The sequence below is a fragment of the Pseudorasbora parva genome, chromosome 2, assembly GCF_024679245.1.
Source record: "Pseudorasbora parva isolate DD20220531a chromosome 2, ASM2467924v1, whole genome shotgun sequence".
NCBI classification, from domain to species: Eukaryota; Metazoa; Chordata; class Actinopteri; order Cypriniformes; family Gobionidae; genus Pseudorasbora; species Pseudorasbora parva.
The window spans coordinates 31084693-31100342 of record NC_090173.1 but is presented as its reverse complement, the minus strand read 5'-3'; the positions used below and the strand labels follow the sequence as shown (position 1 = coordinate 31100342).

At 38.9% G+C, this 15650-nt stretch overlaps 1 protein-coding gene across 1 annotated transcript in view; it reads left to right on the top strand.

Annotated features, from left to right (window-relative positions):
- syt3 (synaptotagmin III) overlaps positions 1-6883 on the top strand; it is a 51615-nt gene extending 44732 nt beyond the window's left edge. Inside the window, exons 11-13 of the mRNA XM_067415531.1 lie at positions 713-842; positions 2138-2228; positions 3623-6883. Coding sequence (XP_067271632.1) covers positions 713-842; positions 2138-2224 — 217 coding nt within the window. The 3' untranslated portion in view covers positions 2225-2228; positions 3623-6883. The remainder of the gene's footprint in view (positions 1-712; positions 843-2137; positions 2229-3622) is intronic.
- Positions 6884-15650: the final 8767 nt, after the last annotated feature.

Below are 15650 nucleotides of genomic sequence, written 5' to 3'. Positions count from 1 at the left end.
CTCTCTCTCTCTCTCTCTCTCTCTCTCTCTCTCTCTCTCTCTCTCTCTCTCTCTCTCTCTCTCTCTCTCTCTCTCTCTCTCTCTCTCTCTCTCTCTCTCTCTCTCTCTGTCTGTCTGTCTGTGACTGCGTAATTAAAGGATTGCATGTGGAAACTCTCTCAGTGAGTGTGTGTGTGTGTGTGTCTTAATGGGAGGGTTGCTACGCTCTTAAAAATAAAGGTTTTTCGGTCTAATAAAGCATCTAAGGTCCCGTGAAGAACTGTTCATATCAATAAACAATTCCATTCCACAAAAGGTTCTTTATAGTGGAAAAATGGTCTTTAGATTATTATATAGAAAAAATGGAAATGGAAATGCAAAGTCTCTGGAAGGTTCTCTAGGGAACCAATATTTTTCTTCTATGGAAAACACCTTTATCTTTAAGAGTGTATACGACACAAAGGTCCTTTCTGTATCTTTATAATTATATGATGTTGATTAGGCCTGATTTTATATTTCATTACTCTGTGCTCTCTCCCTCTCTCTCTCTCTCTCTCTCTCTCTCTCTCTCTCTCTCTCTCTCTCTCTCTCTCTCTCTCTCTCTCTCTCTCTCTCTCTCTCTCTCTCTCCTCCATTCGTTGTAATGGATGCTGTGGTTCTCCTTTATTTCTTAGCCTAACTGCATTAATTCAATGCCTCTCTCCCACTCTCTCTTTCTCTCTTCGTATCTCAGTATCGGTCATAATGAGGTAATTGGGATGTGCCGTGTGGGCAGTGATGCTGATGGGCCGGGAAGGGAGCACTGGACAGCCATGCTGGCGAATCCCCGCAAGCCTATTGAACACTGGCACCAGCTGGTGGAGGTAGACAGCGTGACCGCATGGAGTGTGTGTGTGTGTGAGTGTGTGAGTGAGAGGGAGCATGTGAAAATCAATCAATGTGCTCTGCATTGCTGTGTATTGCTGTGCCCTCTATGGACGCCACGTCCTTCTTTTTTGCACCTGATACCTGTTCGTCCTTATGATCGTACACCATTCGAGCAGGTTCAGATGTCTAAAACAAGACTAGGGTTGTCAAAAGTAGCAGTACTTAGGGTTTTATTTGCGTGCGTGTCTTGTAAATAGTGCTTGCACTCTGTGGTCAAATGCTTATTTTTTGATAAAATGCCCGTCTGGTTGAGATATTAATGTAAACACAGGCAGTTATGTTTTAAGTGAATGTAAACAGATGGAACACAAAAAGGTGGATGTGTGCATTAGACCTTACAGTGTAAATGCTGTATAATAGAGCTGCTGCTGTCTATTATGTTGAGAAAGAGCAGACCACTCTTACTTAAAGTAAGGGTTACTTGATAGAAAAATGCGTAAAGGCTACATTTGCTTTGTTTATAATTTAAGTAGTGAATATAGTACTTCTATTTCTTGAAAAAAGAAAGTTTGAATAGTGTTGTGATATTGAAATTGTGCAATCAAATTTTCTTGAGTATTGGTATAAAATAAACTACTAAAATGTTGCTTTAACTAGATAAGACTTAAAGAAAATCTAGAAAGAAAGAAGTAAAATAAATAAATTACCTTTCATGGTACTCTTTCCTTTAAGCCTGTATATATTATGCATTATAATAAAGGTATTCATAATGCATGTTAATGCATTCGTAATGCCCTATAATAGACCTTATAATCTTAATCAGTATAATACTTATCTTTCTCCTGATTATATAAAATAAGAGTTATATGTAAGGGCTAATGTATTTCATATTAAATCCCGACAGCAGGATCAGGGTTTTTTTGCGACTGATTGCACATAATTTTCCTGTTGCATGGAGACTTACTAAATAAATAAAGAGACGTGAAAAACTGATTTTGTATGTGAGGAAACATAACCGCATAAAACCGCAATGGTCAGTCATACAGTTCAGTGGTGTTTAATGCATTAACACTTCATTTAGTTCATTAAAACACAATCAAAATTCCATTGGATATTCTATATGTGATATTTATTATATTCTTAAGTTTAATTGGTCAGTATATAATATATGATGTATTATAACTGTGGCTTAATGAAAAGATGCAATGAATCATGAATAACTTGTAATGTATTAAATGTATCAAATCACCTTCTTAATAATAATGTAGTTCATTGATTTTTACCCTCCCAGGAGAAATCCATAAACACATATGTGTCAAAGAGTGCCACAGCCTCCCCTAAACCACACATAGTGGTGGACAGCCCTCACTCGGAGTAGAGATGTGAGTATCAATATGCACACATGAACATAAGCATACACACCGTAAATAGAAGGGTATTTCCTTACATATGGGATCTGTGTGGGTAAATGCATCAAAGTGTGGATTACTTCAGGTGAACTTATGAAGTAATAACAGAAAACATAAATGGCTATGTTTATAGTTCATACAGCAACCGGATACGTTTTAGGGTGCCACATATGCACTGTAAAAAAAAAGAAAAGTCTCCAATTGAAAATTTTCTAGTGACTGATCACATCAACATTTTTCAGTTGGCCGAAGTGAAATTCGGTGAATTGATGCAGTTTATTTCACAGTAATTCAACTGAAACATGTAAACAACTGAAAAATGTAAATGTGATCAGTCACTTGAAAATGTTCATTTGGAGACCTGATTTTTTTTTAAAGTGTGGCTATATTCACACAGTTTTGTTAATAACAACTGCATTCTATAACCAAAATGGCTGCTCAAAGTTTCAGGACTCAACTCTGAATTTTGAGAGCGTGTGTGTGGTTAATTCGTGCAATGTAAATAAAACCGCTCTGGACAACTATTTATGTGAGTTTCTGGTAACTCACCTGAGATGAAGATATGAGCTTCACATGAGCTTCGTTTGTGATAGTCTCTGCCTCAGATGTCATGCCTACGGACAGTTGGCTGAACTTCTGAAGCATATGGCACGCAAATTGAGAAAGTCTTCGGGAGTTGTCATCAGATTGTTTGAATGCTACAGGATTTCGGGAAATGTGTGCGCCACATTCTTTAATGGTCCGTCTTTGTGTTTACCACTGTGACAACGAGTGCTTGTCACTGGTCACTGATAAACTAAACACTGGTCTGTCAAAAGTATGTGAAGACTTTTTAAAATATGTCCAAGAGTTTTACACGGCTGTCTTTTATTGTAGGGAAATCAACTTTACATTTCCACTCCCCTAAACGTGACGCTGAACTAAGCTAACTCTGATTGGTTGCTTTACATTGGGGCTCTTGGCCAGTCCTTGACCAGTGAAAGCTGCCTACTCATTTAAGGGCTCCAGAGTCCATTTTGGGAGACTATAACTTTATTTATCGTGCGCTTTCAACTTAGCACAACATTTATGTTCACAAACAGTTCAATTACACACTGCATGAAAGGGAATATTTGAAAGGCAATATCTTTTAATATTTATTCATCATTTTCTAAACATAATTGCTTAAAAATGATATGTTCATACTGACAGAATGTTTTTCTTAGCTATTTAACAGTCACACCTGGTAGTAAATGCAGTTGTCAGTCCAAAACACTATGAATGCAGCTATCTGTTCCCTGGAGCGGTTTGTGTTTATGTAACTTGCTGTTTGTGTTTCTGTGTTTAACAGTTTTTTTTCTCTCTGTGTTTCTTTTTCTCATCCTCAGGTCAGCATTATCTTTTTAGCAACAGAAACACATTCTTTTTTTTTCACCTGTGAATAATTTTTCATCAAGAAAGAACCAGAGAAGAGAGACTGTGCTTGCATTAGTGCTATTCCTCTAAATCAACCCTGCAGACCCAACACAACATATAGAAGAACACCTAGACTAGACCGGACTCACTTACACACACAGGAACATCCACATCCACACACACACACACACAAAAACACACATACACACACATGGACTCGTGACAAAACAACAGGCATGGATGGTTTTGCTTCAGGAATGATGTTAAAGTCAAAATAATTCATGATTTATTCAGGGGAAATATGACAAACATTCCCACTTTAAATAGATTGTCTTTATTTAGTTATTGAAACTGAGCCTACAAAAAAAGAGATTTTAATTACTTAAAAAAATATTAATAATAATAATAATAATAATCAGGAGAGAGACCTGATATATTATGGACCACGAATGTTTCTGTGTATGTGTGAGCGCATGTGCGTACGTGAGTTTGTACGGGTGTCTGTGTGTAGCTTTAGAAAATCTCTAAAAAGTGTTTTCAGTCGGACAAGGAGCTGCAAGTTCTCGGAGTGGTCTTCTCTGCCAATGCAGAATCCTTGCAACTGTTTCCTGTTTCTCTGGAGAGGAGGACTACTTTGTGACCGTTCCAATTTGGAGAAGGAGAAATAAGGACGGATACATTGGCCAAATCATGTCGTGCAGTATTGAAATGTGTCCCTCTGCCTTTTACATTTTTATCACCTTCTGCTTGGAGCTCGTTGAGAGAAGCAGTGTTTCCTTATTCCTTTGTTTACTAGTGTCCAACCATTTTTCTTGTTCTACCAGATACGGAACGAAATGGTTTGAGAATATGTTTCCCTGACCTGGACACACTGGCAGACTGAATCCCCTTGAGAACTCTTCCAAAGGGAGCTATCATTGATTTCAAATATAGCCAGAGGACCCTAACTGAGACGGACCTTGGATTTGTGTGCACTTCCTGGAAACATATCCTAGGGGAAAAGATCTGGCCATAGTATTTTATTTTTATACCATGCCAGGATATTTTTTTGGGTTCTCTTAGACATTTTTAATTTCAAAAGAGGAAGTGTGCGCTCTCCATCATCCTTCTACCAAGAGGACTGCTTCGGAAAGACGCACGCATCGATCCTCTTTTTCCTCCCGTGTATCCTATGTGTTTGTGGGAGTGCTTTTTTTGTGTCGTTATGCGTTGGCTCGTCGGTTTGTGTGTGCGCGTGTATGCCCGTGTGTCGGTATATGTCACCGTGACTCCGTGTACGTCTCCAGTTTCCTCACCCAGTCCTTTGTCCTGCACAGAGAAAATCTCGTTTTGAACAATCAAGTGTCTCCTGTCCTGTGTCTTAGAGGAACTATTTCTTGTGTAGGACCTGTTGCACCTGGTAGGGACAGGGTCAATTTCTCAGACGCGCGTTTCGGTCGTTCTCAGTAGAATGTGGTAGTGACCTGTCTCTGTTGTGTCCCTAACCAGCTCGTCACTGAAACGCGTCCCTAGCCTGATCTGTGTTCTCGTATTGGATGTGCTTTTCTTTTTTTGTAAATGTGCTCTGTGTGTACGAGGGGACAAATCTGGTAACAGCTGTCGAGGAATAAAATGTTGGAAGTTTTTCATTGTCTTTAAAAGAAAAAAAGGAAAAAAACAACAACAACAAACTGGTTCTCTTCATCTCTTTTGGCTAATGTGACTTATGTTTTCTGTCTGAGCATTCCTTGTAAACAGAGACAAAGAGGGGGACACGTCTTTTATCGTTTTAGTGCAACAATATAATTTTCCAAATTAAGGTCACTGACTTCAGATACGTTTTTTTCTTTCTTATATTTGTTAAGTCAGGTCGCTGCCTCTCTAGTCAGAAACACAGTGACCAAGACGCTAAATTCACACCCTTGATATCCAGGGTCACTGCCGCTATTAAAAGGATAATTCACCCAAAAAGGAAAATTCTGTCATTGTTTATTCGCCTTCATGTCATTCCAAACCGGCATGACTTTCCTCAGTGGAACACACAAGCAGATATTTTGGAAAAACGCTGAAAGTCAAAAAGGTCCAATGTGTTTTTGAACTCTATTGGCTTTCATTTGAGACCTTATTCAATACATCTTTTGCAGTTGAAAGAAAGCCATGCAGACATGCCAGTGGAAAACTTCTGACAGAATGTTCAATTTTAGGTGTACTATTCCTTTAATATCACAGTACAACCACTGCCAATGCTACCACACACATCCCTCAGTTGAGGAATACTGCATTACCGATCACTAGCATTCATGTTATTGAAATGTACATCAGAATAATTATTTCCCATTGAAACCCCCTGAACTCATATTATTTTCTCTGTTTGTATTATTAATCACACGCCGGGCCTGAGGACGCACACACAGCGCTCTCGCTGGTGTGCACTCAGTCCTTAGTCCGTTATCGTATATCAGCTCTTGTTGTTTTCAAAGAGGCCATTGATTCCGTCATACACGTGGATGTGGTATCGACCCGCAGTCTTCAACCCTATCCAGCTCCTGTCTCCAGGCCCATCTCTTCTGCTGCCTTAGATCTTACACTGTGGAGGCAAAATTCCTGTGGGGTGACCTCTGACCCCTTCATCAGCTTCCACACAATGCAAACTTTGACAATATCTTTCCCTTCAGTTCAGCCCAGTCCATATTTTCTCTGTTCGTCTCCTCTCTTTCCTGTCTCTCTATGTCAGTGCAATTCTGAATGATCCTGAGGAAATGTGTTTGCATGCTTATATTAACATGAATGATGTCAACTTGATGCAATGATAATTTAATAAGTGATGCTCAACACAAAAATCTGACGATGAACTTGATACTAACACTACTAATGACAAACATGTTGACCTAGCAACCTGTTTCGATATCATCTAAACACTGATGAGTAATGTTGTTAATATTGTATATCCTCTTTGAAATGGTATTACAGTTTCTGGGTATATTTTTCTTTGTTTGTTCGTTTGCTTTTTTAGTTTTCTTTAAAAAGGTTTACTTTTTTATATGTTCAGATTATGCTGAGACTTATGTTCAGATTATGCAGTCAGGACGAGAGAACATTTCAGCTGAAGAAAAAAAAAAACACAATTTAAAAAAATAAAAATCCCCCCCAAAAAATCTCCAAAAAACGTTTAGGAGGATGATTATGTGAATGATAAGGTGATGATTCTAAGGCTGGAGCGATGATGGCTGAAATAAAACATGTATGAAAAATCATTGCGATGTGTTTGCGTGATACGGCTGTTCATCTAATGGGTTGCGAATCATCCTGACTTTTCTGTCTACCTCTTACATCGTTTCTCACCCTTTTCCCTCTCCTGCTGTGCATTAACTTGTGTGTAATTATTTAGTTACCGTCATACATTTTTTATTGTGGACCCGCTTTATATAAACGCAGTGTGGAGCAGTGCATCCATGAACATGCTTCTTTTTTTCTGTATTTCCATAGACACGCAAGCACACTCACAACCATGCATGTCACATCCATAAATCAAACCTGGCCCTTCTCCGCCTCAGCCTCATTCTTCACATCAGGTTACCTTTATGGCTTTTCCGATCACACAACTTCCTAGTGTTAATTGCACCCATGTGGTGTGATTCTTAATAGATGGTTTGTTACTGCCGGATTCATCGGCCTCCATCTTGACTACTGACTAATGCACATTCGAGCCTTACTGTATGCAGAAGAGCCAGAGTCAGCACTCTCTGACACACACAGATACAGGAAGAGAGAGGAAGGTGCAGGGAATTCGCATGTGTGTCGAAGACTGCAAATGTGCTATGGAGAAAAGCAGGGGCTAAATTTCAACAAGAGACCTGGAGCCTGTTACATAAACACAGCCATTATGGTAAGACCGTGTCTTAAGAGCTAGTCTGACCTAATAATTTTACTGACAAAGCCAAAAATAAAAAAAGGTTATGACCAGTCTTAACACAATGAGATGACTTACTCACTAGTACTAGTGATCAAAATGTATTACTATTTTATATATGCTTATTAAATATTTTACTAATCTTAAATATGCTTATTTTATATTCTACTAAACCATTAACATATTTACTGACAGATTCGCCTGAGACTTACTGATTATAACAAAAATGTATTTGTGGAATACTTCTTTATTTCACATTTCTTAGGCCTAAAATGTTTTTTAATGTCGCTATTAGTAAGGATAGGATGATCTCTATATACGATCAGTCTTTAAATGCAAGATATAAAATGTACCTTATAATAGTTATATTTTAGCACAATCAAATATACTTAAAGGGGTTGTTCACCCAAAAACGAAAATGTTATGTTTATCTGCTTACCCCCAGGGCATCCAAGATGTAGGTGTGTTTGTTTCTTCAGTAGAACACAAATGAAGATTTTTTTTTAACTCTGCATGCCAATGGGGTATAATTCTAATTAGAACCTATGCATTGACATGCATTATACGAGCAACGGTTGGAGTCAAAAAAATCTTCATTTGTGTTCTAAAGCAGATAAACATCAAAGTTTCATTTTTGGGTGAACTATCCCTTTAATATAAGGTTGGACCTCAGCACTATTTCTGGATAACTAAAATGCATTTAGTACAAAATGAGTTGTTCCAATTTAGCAGATTTACGTATATAGTATTGCTTACCAACAGAACAATTGCAGGATATTTATAATAAGTATGTAAAACAGTAAATGTATTTGTAGGATACTTTGCATAAAATAAATGTATTTTTAAATACATTTTGTTATATTTCTTTTTCACTATAGGGCAGTCCAAGTAGTTTATGTAATGCCCCAAGGACAAACAAGAGTGATAAAAGATCAAGAACAGCAAAATTGAGAATAGTTGGGGAATAAAATAAAATGAATATGACTTTATTCAGCTTCAGTATAAGAGAGACTCAATGACATGTGGTATTATGTTCGTTACTACTGACCTTTTTTGTGAGCTGCACTTCGTATATATGATTTTGCGCATGTGAAATCTAATCATTTCAATAGCGAATTACACAAGAGGGTTAAAGATTTCTCTATGCCGATTTCACAGGTTCAAGTTGGTCACACAGATTCTCCACGTTGACCAGTATAATGCTGCTTGGTTTGATAGTGACTTCTGTGTGAGCTGAGTTGTGCTACCACACTAAGTCACCATAAAATCAAAATGGACAATTATTGTATTTTTTTATTGAATATTGCAGTATTTATTATAAATGATTTATCCGTGCACATCATTATTATTAATTGTATTCATGTGCCTTTGTATACTTTAATCAAAATAGCTGTCATAAGGGTTTCAATAGCAAACCACAACCCTACTATCAAGTCCTGTCCACATTTTTTCTTGTTTCACTCAGACATACGTAACAATATACTAGTCCCAAAAAACTATTACAACTTTTGTCACTTTTTAATAATAGAAAATGGACATCTTTTTGCCCATGACATTTCACCCAAATGAATGTGACAGCACATCAACACTAAAATTACCATAAAAAAAATTACAGCTTAACAATAAACATGACACAAATGTTGTCGATAGAGCTTGCATTGAACTTATGATAATCAAGGAGGCCGTGCAGCGTGTGTAAGAAGAATATGGCATAGGTGAACGAAAAAGGATACATCCACACCGAGACCTGCATCTGCAACACGTAGACACGGTGAGAGCAGCATGAGAAGCGCACAGCCGGATACGCTGCTGAGGTGAAGACACGCCAGTTAGCACAACTACCCATTCCCCAATATACAGACACACACACGCTGAGGGGTGGGGGTCGGGGGAGCTGCAGTCTCCATGGCAACGTTCCCACAGTGCAAAAAAATCATTTAGTCAGAAAGATATTTCACCCAGCTCACTGAGCTGAAAGAGAGATGGGGGATAGAGAGAGAGATCAGAAGAGAAAAACTTGAGGAGCGGGCGTGGTGTAGAGCTGTTTTTATGAGCTTCTGTGGAGAAAGAAAAAAAGACAGACTGAAATTAGTAACGTGGTGCAATTATCATTACTGCTAATAGCTGTGAGTGTAATGGAGAATGCTATGTTCAGTTTCACAGCCTCGGGAAAAGGAGACATCCATTTTGGAATTGAGATTCATTTTTGCAATGACAACCATTAATATTCTGGGAAAATATTAGTCTAATGTAGCAGGGGTTTTGTTTTTCCGTTGTTGTGTGTGCATGTGTATGTGATCACGCACCTGTTTTTCCTCACCTGTGCCCTGTGAAATGTACCTTGGAGACATACTGTTGTAGTCCCAGTGACCCAGATAGTGGTGGTATGTATTTGGGCGTGTACAGTTCTCTCTGGTCGCCTGTTGTGAGTTCCAGATGGCTCCTGTCTTCCAGCAGAGAGGACCAGTAAGGGCCGCGTGTTTTAATCAGTGCCACCTGGAGGACACCTCTCTTGAGAATAATGTCGGACATCCAGGAACAAGACAACATTTTGTGTGATTTTGATAAGTGGACTACGTAAATTCCCAGAGTGATGCAGAAGAGCTGATAGCTATACATGGTGCATTACATCAGATATGCCTTTAAAAGACAGACGAAAGGGAGCATCTCAAAGAACAACAGCACATTTGTATGCATGTTTCATCCATATTTTTTTAGTCAAATAATGTGCATTTTGTAAGGCGATATTTCCACTATATGATAACATAACCCCTCATTAATGATGCACAAGAGCATCTACATTTGTTTGTGCAGCACAAATAAAAAGGAATTATGGTCCACATTCATTATTATAGGTCCCCCCCCCCCCCCGTTCTCTTTTGAGTTATAATAATACATAAAATTGTGTAATTATATATTATATATATCTATATGTAAGGAGGACATTCAGGGCTTTTCAGAGATTGAAGGTTTGACCATGAATACTCCGTCTCCTTGGTCTTTAAAAATATGACTGAAAGATTAAACATACTACTCTTATGAAAATATAATAATATTTTGTAATTATCATTTAAATTTGACTAATTTTCTAATTGTTTGTCATAAATAAACAATAAACGTTTCAGTGTTTCAAATCAAAATAAGATTTTGTATTACAAAACAGGGCATACATTTCATACATGTACACTGTAGAAGACACAAACGATTTATATATCAATTATTCCTATGCAATGAAAAACTACGTATGAAAAACTGCTACTCCCTTATTACTCTTATTTTTACATTACATGCTGCCCCAAGAACAAATTAATATGCAAATTAGATATAATGTATATATACATTGTACAGAATGGATTTATGGCCATGTTCACATATTCTGTTATATCTTTAATAACATGTTGAGCTCTTTAAAACATTCTCCTCTCTCCTTTGTCCACCTCCTCCCCCTCCTTCATCAACTCTTACAGCTGATGACTTTGCATCATTTTTCACCAACAAAACAGCTCTCATTAGCAAACAGTTCTCCTCATCACTAACTGACACGCACATCTCAACAACTAACACGAACACGCTTCCATCCTTCTCTCCACTCTCCGAGGCAGATATTTCTAAACTCATCCTTTCCAATCACCCTACTACCTGTCCACTTGATCCTATTCCCACTCACCTCCTTCAGGCTATTTCTTCTTCAATCACTCCTGCACTCACTCACATTGTCAACACTTCTCTTCACACGGGAACCTTTCCCACAGCATTTAAGCAGGCTCGGGTAACCCCACTGCTTAAGAAACCCTCTCTGAATCCAGCACTTTTAGAAAACTACCGACCGGTATCCCTTCTGCCTTTCATTGCAAAGACCCTTGAGCGAGTTGTGTTCAATCAACTCTCTATGTTTCTTGAACGGGACAACCTCCTAGACAACAACCAATCCGGCTTCAAAAGCGGCCATTCGACTGAGACTGCCTTGCTCTCGGTGACTGAGGCACTGAGACTGGCAAAAGCAGCTTCCAAATCCTCAGTGCTCATTCTGCTGGATCTGTCTGCTGCTTTTGACACAGTTAACCACCAGATCTTCCTGTCAACACTTAAGAGGACGGGGATCTCAGGGTCTGCTCTCCAGTGGTTCAGGTCTTACCTCTCTGGTAGGTCCTACAGGGTGTCATGGAGAGGTGAAGTGTCTAAGTCTCATAATCTAGCTACTGGGGTTCCACAGGGCTCAGTCCTTGGACCACTTCTCTTCTCCATCTACATGTCATCATTAGGTTCTGTCATTCAGAAACACGGCTTCTCCTATCACTGCTATGCGGATGACACTCAACTCTACTTCTCATTTCAACCAGATGATCCTACAGTCAGTGTTCGTATCGCTGCCTGTCTGACAGACATTTCTGACTGGATGAAAGAGCATCACCTTAAACTCAATCTTGCAAAGACAGAATTACTTGTTTTCTCAACCAACCCAGCACTTCATCAAAATTTCTCCATTCAGCTTGGTTCATCAACCATAACTCCATCAAGGACAGCCAGGAACCTTGGAGTTGTGATTGATGACCAGTTAAACTTCACTGACCACATTACTGCAACAGCCCGGTCCTGCAGATTTGCTTTATACAACATTAGAAAGATTAGACCCTTCCTATCAGAACAGGCTGCACAACTCCTGGTTCAAGCTCTTTTTCTCTCCAGACTGGATTATTGTAATGCTCTTCTGGCTGGGCTTCCAGCATGCACTATCAAACCCTTGCAGCTGATCCAGAATGCAGCGGCGAGAGTGGTCTTTAATGAGCCGAAGAGAGCGCATGTTACGCCTCTCTTCATCAAACTGCACTGGTTGCCAATGGCTGCTCGCATCAAATTCAAGGCACTAGTTCTCGCCTACAAAACAACCTCTGGCTCTGCACCAATATACCTAAACTCACTTGCTCAGACTTACACACCCTCCAGAAGCTTGCGTTCTGCGAGCGAGCGGCGCCTCGTGGTTCCATCCCAAAGAGGCATGAAATCGCTCTCACGGACATTTTCCTGGACCGTTCCTACCTGGTGGAATGACCTGCCGATCTCAATTCGTGCTGCCGAGTCTGTAGCCATTCTTAAAAAACATCTTAAGACACATCTTTTCCATTTGCACTTGACCAATACAGAATAGCACTTACTGATCACCACAGCAACGACCAAAAGCGCACACTCCTGGATCATATCTACGTCTCTCATCCGGATTTGTGCCTTCAGGCGGGTATGTTACATAGTTATCATAACTATCAGAATCCAGTGTTCTGTATATTGCGTACGTGAGTTTTTGTTGTAGATGGCTATTGCTGCGCGTTTAGCTAGAATACAAAACCAACCCATTGGGCCACTGAATCTGCATTAACGACAACAGCTGGGGCAACAGCCTTAGTCCTAATGGGTTGTAGCTATCTTAGCTATCAAAATCCAGTGTTCGGCACTTTGCGGACGTGAGTTTTTGTTGTAGATGTCTGTCTTTAAAAAAAAAAAATTGTTGTGTATTGTGCTAATTAATTGAGATTTCTTACAGCTCTTACAGGTTTTTGGCCTTGTCTGTTCCGTTGCTTCTATTACTCTCCCCTTTTTTGTAAGTCGCTTTGGATAAAAGCGTCTGCTAAATGATTAAATGTAAATGTAATGTAAATGTAGAATCATCTTTATGAAAGTTTGGTTAAAAAATAGCTTGAAAACTAGCACTGTTTGTCTTTTCATTTTCTTAAAGGATTAGTTCACTTCAAAATGGAAATTTCCTGATTTTTTACTTAACCCCCCATCTCATCCAATGTGTTTTTGTCTTTCTTTCTTCAGTTCTGAGGAAAACATTCCAGTATTTTCTCCACATATTGGACTTTGATGGCAATCTACAAAATCCAAAAACCTGGAAGGTCCAAATCAATTCAGTTTCGAAGGGCTTCAGAGGGCTCTGCACGATCCCAGCCAAGGAATATGGTCTTATAGCAAAACGATCTGTTATATACTTTTTTTTACCTAAATTACCCACCTTGCGCTGCTCTGCGGCGTGACCCAGATTAAGTAATCACGTCTGAAAGGTCATGGTACACGAAGGTGGAAGTCTTCATGGATTTATTCCGGTTTTCACTGTACAGGGAAGATGGCAGACAGCATGTATGGAGTCGTGTGGGTGAGCAGTTTGCTGATGTCAACATTGTGGATCGAGTGGTCCATGGTGGTGGTGGTGGTTATGGTATGGCCAGGTGTCTGTTATGACACAACAAACACGTGCATTTAATTGACACGGAGTTCACAATCCTATCTCGGAGGTCTACAGACAATTGGACTTCATGGCTTGGTTTGTGCTCTGACATGTACTATTAAAAGTGGGACTGGGACCTTATAGACAGGTGTGTACAGTGTGCCTTTCTCGATCTTTAATTAATGAATCACACTCCTGAATATTGTTATTGGTATTGATTATCTGGTATTGGGTCCTGAACTGTTATTCCCAACAGTAGGATCTTGTGACATTGAAAACTAGAGTAAAAGGCTAATGCTGAAAAGTCAGCTCTACCATTACAGGGAAAACATTTATTTTAAAATGTAACAATATTACTATTATTATATTTTTTACTAACACCAAACCATAGCTGTTGCTTTTTTCCCCGCAGTACTCACTTTTCTGTAAATCATATACCGGTAACCTGTTATTGTATAGGCCTATGTATCTAAACATGTTTTAAGGCCCTATAAGAAGCCTAATAATTAAATATATGAATCATGTTTTACTAGCCATATTTGGCAATTCAATAAAAAGTTGGGCCTTGTGATGCTGTCAATATGAAGTACAGATTATCAGGGGTTTTCTCTTCTGTAGTTTTCTTGTTCATCTGCTAAATCTATCTGGCCACCCTAGATCACAGAGCTTGACTAAAGCCTCCAAAATAGTGCCACTCCACAAAAGAAAATTCCCTGAAGATGAATGTAGAATAGAGCAGTAATGCATCTCTAAAAAAATCTCATATTTGGACACAGGACACTGGCCTCTAAGTTCCGGACAATCATTGTAACCCTAGGGGCCATCTGTTTACTGACCGCGAAAAGCAAGTCTGCCAGGGGGTGTAAGAAAATAGCTTTAAATGGGTTAAACTAATTCAGAGCATTGTTTGTATGGAGGTTTTAAATATGATGAACTTGATGCTCTTCGTTGCTCGCTGGAGAATAGATTCTATTGTTGGAATAAGAGCGACCATGAGAGTGCGCGAGAGCCTTAGGGCCACTTAGCTCGCGGCATGCTGTTCTCATTTGACAGCAGGTTGGGTCGCTCGGGGCCGTCTGAGTAATTATGCACATTTTTGCAGTAAAGAGCAACGAGGACAGGAAACAGGTAGCAGACCGACCTAAAAACAAGATTATTTCTCCAACAACTTACCGGTCTCCTCCTTTCTGGTATTCTACGTGGAGACGGGGCGGACTGTGAAGTTAAACAGCAAATGGGACAGTATAATTTAGAGTCCACCTGCAATGTGACTGGTCAGTATCAGTTGCTTCTCAACTTATTTTTGGATGCTTGACTTTGGTGACATCTACTGTTTTACTTAGTTGATTGCTTTTACGTTTGGAAACCGTATGCCATACTACGTAGGCTACTACGTCTACTAATAATAACACTAATACACGTTTATATATTTAGCCTACATTTTTATAAGTTGTTTTATTTTTTATATTTCTTCAAATATTGTAATGGCTGTGTCTTGCCCATTAAATAATAATAATAAGCTCTATCCTCAGCCAGAGAAGATAGCAGGTGAATATAAGTCTATACTTTATTTGTATATAGTGTCATACAAACACATAAAAAAATAAAAAAATAAAAACTCACAAAAAAGCTAGGCTACTTCACTTAAAAACATTAAAGAAAACCAGGCCTAACGTAAGAAATATAAAGTGCAAATTTAAACTAAGTAGGCTAATAATGAAATACACAGAACAAGTGGTGTGAAATAGTGGATTTATTTATATTTCTGATCATGGATGCATTCCGTATATTTTAGGTGGGTTGGTTTGAAATTTACGTACTTTTGGCATACAAATCGATCACTCATATATCGATTCACCAACCCAGTCATTTTCCGAATCTAAGACCAGAC